This window comes from Sapajus apella, unplaced genomic scaffold (assembly GCF_009761245.1).
Source record: "Sapajus apella isolate SASKATOON/1434 unplaced genomic scaffold, GSC_monkey_1.0 scaffold152, whole genome shotgun sequence".
Classification (NCBI taxonomy): Eukaryota; Metazoa; Chordata; class Mammalia; order Primates; family Cebidae; genus Sapajus; species Sapajus apella.
Genome location: NW_022437092.1, coordinates 470,612 through 478,223, shown reverse-complemented (window position 1 = coordinate 478,223; position 7,612 = coordinate 470,612). Strand labels below are relative to the sequence as shown.

Below are 7,612 nucleotides of genomic sequence, written 5' to 3'. Positions count from 1 at the left end.
CCCAAAGATCAACTGGGAAAATTTAAAAATGTTGACACATGGCTTGTCCCGGTGCAGTGATGTTTACAACTAATTGAACACAACCAGTTACAGATTTCTATGTTCCTTCTCCACTCCCACTGCTTCACTTGACTAGCCTTTTAAAATTAAAAAATATATATACACACACATCAAACATTCAACAAGTAAGGCCTGCATTCTAGTGAGAGGAAAGACTATAAAAAGTGGAACCACGCTAAGTCCCATAGAGAAAAACAGGAAGGCACAAAGAGAATAGTGGCGGAAGTGATCGAAATCTTATGTCCGGTGCCCTGGAAAGGATACAGAGAAGACGATGTTTGAACAGAGCCAAGTAGAGGAAACAAATACTGCTCAGATGATGTATGCGGCTTGGTTAGCTGCCTGGGTCAAAAGAGCCGTTTAGTAAATAAAGACGTGCTGTTTTAGTAAGTGTGATTTTATTAGTTGAAAGTACCTTTCCAGCAGGCGCGGTGGGTCGCATCTGTAATCCTAGCACTTTGGGGGACTGAGTGGAGGGCGGATAGCTTGAGCTCAGGAGTTTGAGACCAGCCTGGGCAACCTAGTGAAACCCTGTCTTTAAAAAAGAATACAAAAATTAGGCTGGATGCGGTGGCTCACACCGGTAATTCTAGCACTTTGGGAGGCCGAGGTGGGCGGAGCATGAGGTCAGGAGATCCAGACCATCCTGGCCAACATGGTGAAACCCCGTCTCTACTAAAATACAAAAAATTAGCCAGGAGTGGTGGTGCGCACCTGTAGTCCAGCTACTCAGGAGGCTGAGGTAGGAGAATCGCTTGAACCAGGGAGATGGAGATTGCAGTAAGTAAGCCGAGATCGCGCCACTGCACTCCAGGCTGATGACAGAGCTAGAGCGAGACACCATCTCAAAAAACAAACAAACAAAAAACAACAAAAACGCTGGGTGTGGTGGTTCGTTCCTGCAGTACCAGCTACTTGGGGTGTTCCAGGCGAAGGATTACTTGGGCCCAGGGGGCAAAGGTTGCAATGAGCCGAACACTCCACTTGGAGGACTGCACTGCAGTATCCAAGTTTGGGTTGAGGAATGGAGCCTAGAGAGGTAGTTCTGACACCCCAGTTCCTTTCTCAATAAATAAAAAGGTAACTTTCACTGAGGCCTCCGCAGTGTAACTGCATATTTCTGGCTCTGAGAAAAGAGGCAAAAGTTCTAATCGCTCTCTCCTTTTAATCTCGGAAAGGGGGCTTTGCGTTTCTGAGCTCAGTGTCACATGTAACAGATGCCTTCAATAGAGCAGCGTTTATTTTATGTCTCCTAAAGAGACAGGGTCTCGCTATGTTGCGCTGGCTGGACTACAGTGGAGCGATAATGGCTCACTGCACCCTCGAACTCCTGGACTCAAGCGATCCTACCCCCTTACCCTCCTGAGTAGCTGGAACTACAGGCACGCACCACCTCGCCTGGCATGAGCTTCGTTTTTAGCTAGAGTTTAAAAAGTGCAGAAACAGGAACCTGCATTTTCCAGCCTAAGCCCGACGCAGTCGTAGGAGACCCCGCAAGCCGGGAAATGTTTCCTTTGAAGTCGCTACCCGTCCAGTCGCTTCCGGTGGGCTCTTAAACGTCATCAGACAGCGCCGGAAGTGCACTCACGCTGCCTAGGAGACGAGACGCGAGGCCGGCAGCGCTCACCGGGTCGCCATGGAGCTTCCCTTAGGACCGTGCGACGATTCCCGTGGCTGGGACGATGACTCGGATCCCGAGTCAGAGACAGACCCCGACGCGCAGGCCGAGGCCTACGTGGCCCGCGTGCTCAGTCCGCCAAAATCTGAGCTGGCGACCCCGCGCCCCTCGCAGCTGTCCACGCCCGCCTCTTCTCCGAGCGCCTCGGAGCATCGGGCCGCGTCCAGGGTTTCGGCCGTAAGTGAGCCGGGCCTTCTGAGCCTTCCCCCAGAGCTGCTGCTTGAAATCTGCTCCTACCTGGACGCCCGTCTCGTGCTCCACGTCCTGTCACGCGTGTGCCGCGCGCTGCGCAACCTCGTGCGTGACCATGTCACCTGGAGGCTACGCGCGCAACGCCGTGTACGCGCGCCCTACCCAGTGGTGGAAGGTGCGTACACTCAGGGGCCTGGAGCGCCCGCCCAGGTCAGGCTTGGGGACGAGGTACATGGGGTGTTCTGGACACAGCCTCTGGAGCAGGCTTCATGGCTGTAGTGGCTCAGTCTGGAGGCTGAGGCAGTTACTTGTGGTGCTGAAGCACTTGAGGACCTCTGAGTGGATCACGAGGCAGTCAGGCACTTGGGATCCTGAGGCTGTGAAAACCCCTACCCTGGGGCTGAGGTCCCTGAATTCAGGATTCAAATATCCTCAGACTTGGGGTCTTGTGGTACTGAGTCTCTGACCCTTGACAGGGGATTGACACAGGGACTTGAAGTCTTAGGCTCTGGAGTTTATGCTGGGGCTCAAAGTGAGCCCAAGGATCCTCAGGCTCTAAGTCCAGCTTAGAAGCTGAGGCAGCACCTGTTGATGTCAAAACTCCTGAGCCCTAGAGCCTTGACCCAGTTAGGGATGAGACAGTGGCTCAGGGCCCAGCCCCTGTAAACCATTGAACCAGGTTAGGATTTGGGGTTGGGATCCCTGACACCAGACCTCAAGCCCTGGGTCTACCGTAGCATCTTAGGCAGGGCTTGTTAGTCACTCCTCTTGGCCCTGAGTTGATTGGTTCCTGGGGGAGGACAGCTTGGGAACTTTGAATTGATATCGTTCATCCTGAGGTATTATTGCTCCTGATGCAGCTGAATCCTCAGGCCCTTAAGCTAAGATGTACTATAGGTGGGGTGTTGATATCTTTAACCTGGAAGCTTTGGTTCTGCTTCTGAGTTAAGGTAATCAAACACCCGTAAGCCAAGATGTATTACAGGTTGGGTGTTGATATCCTTAACCTGGAAGCTTTGATTCGGCATCTAAGTTAACGCAATCAAACACCCAACCTTAGAGAGGAATCAGAATCACTCCTCGATCAGTGATTCTCAAGGTGTTGCCATCCAGCCCCCGAGGTCAGACTCTCCCAAAAAGCTTAATAAACACAAATGCTTGGATCCCGTCCATACCACTGAATCTCTGCATTTGGGGCTTGCGTTCTGCATCTTGACAAGGCTCCCCAGATTGCAGATACTGTTTGAGAAACAGCCCCCTTGGTCTAGTTCAGATGGCTGAGGCAGGAAGGGATTGTCATGAGGCCCCAGCTTCTATGCCAAGTCTGAGGATTGAGGGGGTGAGGTCAGAACTCAACATGCTGAGACTGCTGTCCTCTGAGTTTGGGTTGAGGGATGGGGCCTGGAGAGGTAGTTCTGAGACCCCAGTTCCCAATTTCTGGAAATTGGAGTGAGGAGGAGTCCTAGATCTGCCTGGGAAATGAGCAGGCAGGCAGGTGGTTCCAAGGCCAGAGCCTAGACCTGCTTGGGGTGGCAGAAGGGATCCCCATGGGGTTCTGTCCAAGTCTAGTGTAGGACGGGCTCCCTGGAAGCCAGGATTGGGTGTGGCCAGCTGGTGTGGGCGCTAGGGTCCCTACCCACCAGGGACCCTACTCGTAACCCACAGAGAAGAACTTTGACTGGCCGGCAGCCTGCATTGAGCTGGAGCAGCACCTGTCCCGCTGGGCAGAGGATGGGCGCTGGGCTGAGTACTTCTGCCTGGCCAACGGGCACATTTCTTCCATTGACTCAGTGCTGCTGCTCCAGGTGAGACGGGGTCTGTGGGAGGCCAGGTGGGGGTGGGCCAGGGTGGCCCTGACAACATCACCTGGTTCCCTTCCCAGGGTGGAGCACTGTGTCTGTCGGGCTCCCGAGATCGCAACGTCAACTTGTGGGACCTGCGGCAGCTGGGGATGGAGCCCAGCCAGGTTCTGGTCAAGACCTTGGGCACCGATCGATTTAGTACCCACAAGGTGAGAGGTCAGGTAGGGATAGGAGGTGTGAGGCCTGAGTAGGGCATCTTGGTTAAGGCCCCAGGTTTAGGTGCAGGACCACATCGATCTGAATCTGACTCTTAATCCTTGGTGTGACTTTGGGTGAGATGTGTGACTTCTCTGTGCTTCAGTTTCTACTTCTGTCCCATGGGTGATTAGGATGAGGATGAAGGAGATGCATGCATTAATGTGGACATGCATTAAGCTAAGGCTTTTTTTTTTTTTTGTCAGTCTGGAGTGCAGTGGCACAATCTCGGCTCACTGCAACCTCCGCCACCCGGGTTCAAGCGATTCTTCTGCCTCAGCCTCCTGAGTAGCTGGGACTACAGACGCATGCCACCATGCCCAGCTAATTTTTGTATTTTTAGTAGAGACAGGGTTTCACGATATTGACCAGGCTGGTCTCAAACTCCTGACCTTGTGATCTGCCTGCCTTGGCCTCCCAAAGTGCTGGGCTTACAGGTGTGAGCCACTGCACCTGGCCTTTTTCTTTTCTTTTCTTTTCTTTTTTTTTTTTTTTTTTTTTGAGATAGAGTCTCTTTCTGTCACCCAGGCTGTAGTGCAGCAGCACGATCTCAGCTCACTGCAACCTCTGCCTCCCAGGATCAAGTGATTCTTCTACCTCAGCCTCACCAGTCACTAAGGAGGTCAGGCTGGTGGCTGAGATCTTGGGTTTGGGGCCAGGCTGCTGGGTTCAAATCCCCACTGTGCTACTTCCTGGCTGTGTGACCCTGAGTGAGAAACTCAACCTCTCTGGGGCTGAGTTTCCCCATTTGTAAAATGAGATACATAATAGTGCCCTCCTCAGCAGGATCTGTGGGCAGTAAGTCAGCATCCAGCACTCTGTGCATATTAGCTCCTGGGGCAGGAGATGTTTTCTGCCCATTTTGCTGATGAATGAACTGAGGGAGGTGATATGGTTTGCCAGGTCACAAAGTAGAGGCCACACTCTTAATCACTTGTCATATAGCTTCAAACCACTGCTGGTGCTGAGTCTCTGCAGAACTTAGAAATGTTACTGGGCCCGGGTACAGGGGCTCATGCCTGTAATCCCAGCATTTTGGGAGGCTGGGGCAGGAGGACTGCTTGAACCCAGGAGTTAGAGACCAGCCTGGGCAACATGGGGAGACCCTGACTCTACAAAAAATTAGCCGAGCGTGATGGCATGCACTTGGAGTCCCAGCTACTTGGGAAGCTGTGGTATAAGGATCACTTGAGCCTGGGAGGTGGAGGCTGCAGTGCCATGATTGCACCACCGCACTCAAGCCTGGGTTACAGAGCAAGAGCTCAACTCAAAAAAGAGTTTCTGGGGCTGGGCGCGGTGGCTCACGACTGTAATCCCAGCACTGTGGGAGGCTGAGGTGGGTGGATCACGAGGTCAGTAGATCGTGAGAGGTCAGTAGAGACCATCTTGGCTAACACGATGAAACCCTGTCTCTACTAAAAATACAAAACAAATTAGTTGGGTGTGGTGGCACGTGCCTGTAGTGCTAGCTACTCGGGAGGCTGAGTCAGGAGAATCACTTGAATCTGGGAGGCGGAGGTTGCGGTGAGCTGAGATCGTGTCACCCCACTCCAGTGACAGAGCCAGACTCCATCTCAAAAAAAAAAAATAGTTTCTGGGCTAGGCATGGTGGCTCACGCCTGTAATCCCAGCACTTTGGGAGGCTGAGGTGGGTGGATTACCTGAGGTCAGTAGTTTGAGACCAGCCTGGGCAACATGGTGAAACTCTGTCTCTACTAATAATACAAAAATTAGCCGGGTGTGGTGGCACACACCTGTAATCTCAGCTACTAGGGAGGCTGAGCTATAAGAATTGCTTGAACCTGGAGGCAGAGGTTGCAGTGAGCTAAGATTGCGCCATTGCACTCCAGCCTGGGTGACAAGAGTGAAACTCCATCTCCAAAAAAAAGAAAAGAAAAACAGATTCTGGGGCGGGGGTACCTGTCCTGGACTCTGAAGTTAGGCTGACCCACAGACACAAACTAATGTCAACTCAGTTTGAATTCGCTCTGTGTTCTTGTGTTGGTTGTCTCCTTCCTTCCTCTGACCCATGATTTTGTCATCTGTGCAATGGGGATGATCACCTGGAGCCAGAGTTGGGTGTTGTATTTACTGCAGGATCTATCACAATGGGCACTGGGGAGGATGAGCTGTGTGGCTTTGGGTGAGTCACTTGATCTCTCTGAGCCTTACCTGCAAAAACAGAAAGATTCTAGTCTGGGACCCCCATGGGCTGTGGCAGGTATGTGACTGTTGCTCCCGTCCACAGGGCTGGGTGTGGTCGCTGGCGGCACAGGACCACTGTGTGTGCTCCGGCTCCTGGGACAGCACAGTGAAGCTCTGGGACATGGCAGCAGATGGGCAGCAGTTTGGCGAGATAAAGTGTGAGGGGGCCTGGGCAGGGGACCCGGGGGGAGGGTAGGACCCTGCCTGCCACTGCCCAAGCCCTGTGGTCTGTGTATTCCCAGGGCTAACTCAGCCGTGCTGTGCCTCTCCTACCTGCCTGACATCTTGGTGACCGGCACCTATGACAAGAAGGTGACCATCTACGACCCCAGAGGTGGGCCAGGAGTCCTACGGCCCAGGTTGGGAGAGGTCATGCTGGGGAAGGAGACACTTGGGCCTCACAGCCTGGCTGGGACAACAGTCACATAACCAAATACCTCACCACTCAGAGTGGCCATGCTGTGCTGGTGCAATACAGGCAACTTAGGCAGTGGGTGCAAAGGAAGCCTGGGCAGCCCCGGGGGTGGGTTAGAATCCTGGCTCTCCCACTTCCTAGCTATGTGACCCCCAGGCAGGCTTGAACCTGTTTCCCCATCCATGAAACCCAGATAATAATAGCACTGCCAGCCCCTTGGGGTTAATGGGGGAAGATGATAATAGGAACAGTGGTGGATTAACTAAGTTTTTTTTATGCTGGGTGTGGTGGCACCCATGCTACTCTGGAGGCTGAGGCAGGAGGATTGCTTGAGCCCATGAATTTGAGTTCAACCTGGGCAATATAGTGAGACCTCCATCTCTAAATAAAAATTAAAAATAGGCCGGGCACAGTGGCTCACACCTGTAGTCCCAGCACTTTGGAAGGTCGAGGCGGGTGGATCACGAGGTCAGGAGTTCAAGACCAGCCTGGACAAGATGGTGAAACCCTGTCTCTACTAAAAATACAAAAATTAGCCGGACGTGGTGGCAGGCGCCTGTAATCCCAGCTACTTGGGAGGCTGAGGCAGAGAATTGCTTGAACCTGGGAGGCGGAGGTTGCAGTGAGCTGAGATTGCACCACTGCACTGCAGCCTGGGCGACAGAGTGAGAATCCATCTCAAAAAAAGATTTAATTAAAAAAATATAAATATGGCCGGGCGCGGTGGCTCAAGCCTGTAATCCCAGCACTTTGGGAGGCCGAGGCGGGTGGATCACGAGGTCAAGAGATCGAGACCATCCTGGTCAACACGGTGAAACCCCGTCTTTACTAAAAATATAAAAAATTAGCTGGGCATGGTGGTGCATGCCTGTAATCCCAGCTACTCAGGAGGCTGAGGCAGGAGAATTACCTGAACCCAGGAGGCGGAGGTTGCGGTGAGCTGAGATCGCGCCATTGCACTCCAGCCTGGGTAACAAGAGCGAAACTCCATCTCAAAAAAAAAAA

The 7,612-nt window shown here is 52.7% G+C and overlaps 1 protein-coding gene and 1 long non-coding RNA gene across 3 annotated transcripts in view; one reads left to right on the top strand and one right to left on the bottom strand.

The window, feature by feature from the left end:
* Positions 1-441: 441 nt before the first annotated feature.
* On the bottom strand, positions 442-1,600 carry LOC116541579. Its single transcript, XR_004264867.1, has 2 exons — positions 1,511-1,600; positions 442-595 (listed from the first exon to the last, which is right to left on the bottom strand). It is a non-coding gene; the product is annotated as an uncharacterized LOC116541579 (long non-coding RNA).
* FBXW9 (F-box and WD repeat domain containing 9) overlaps positions 1,572-7,612 on the top strand; it is an 8,618-nt gene continuing 2,577 nt past the window's right edge. For both annotated transcript variants that reach the window (XM_032265840.1, XM_032265841.1), the window contains exons 1-5: positions 1,572-2,105; positions 3,596-3,735; positions 3,813-3,941; positions 6,236-6,348; positions 6,435-6,526. In XM_032265840.1, the coding sequence (XP_032121731.1) occupies positions 1,697-2,105; positions 3,596-3,735; positions 3,813-3,941; positions 6,236-6,348; positions 6,435-6,526 (883 nt within the window). In that variant the 5' untranslated portion in view covers positions 1,572-1,696. The remainder of the gene's footprint in view (positions 2,106-3,595; positions 3,736-3,812; positions 3,942-6,235; positions 6,349-6,434; positions 6,527-7,612) is intronic.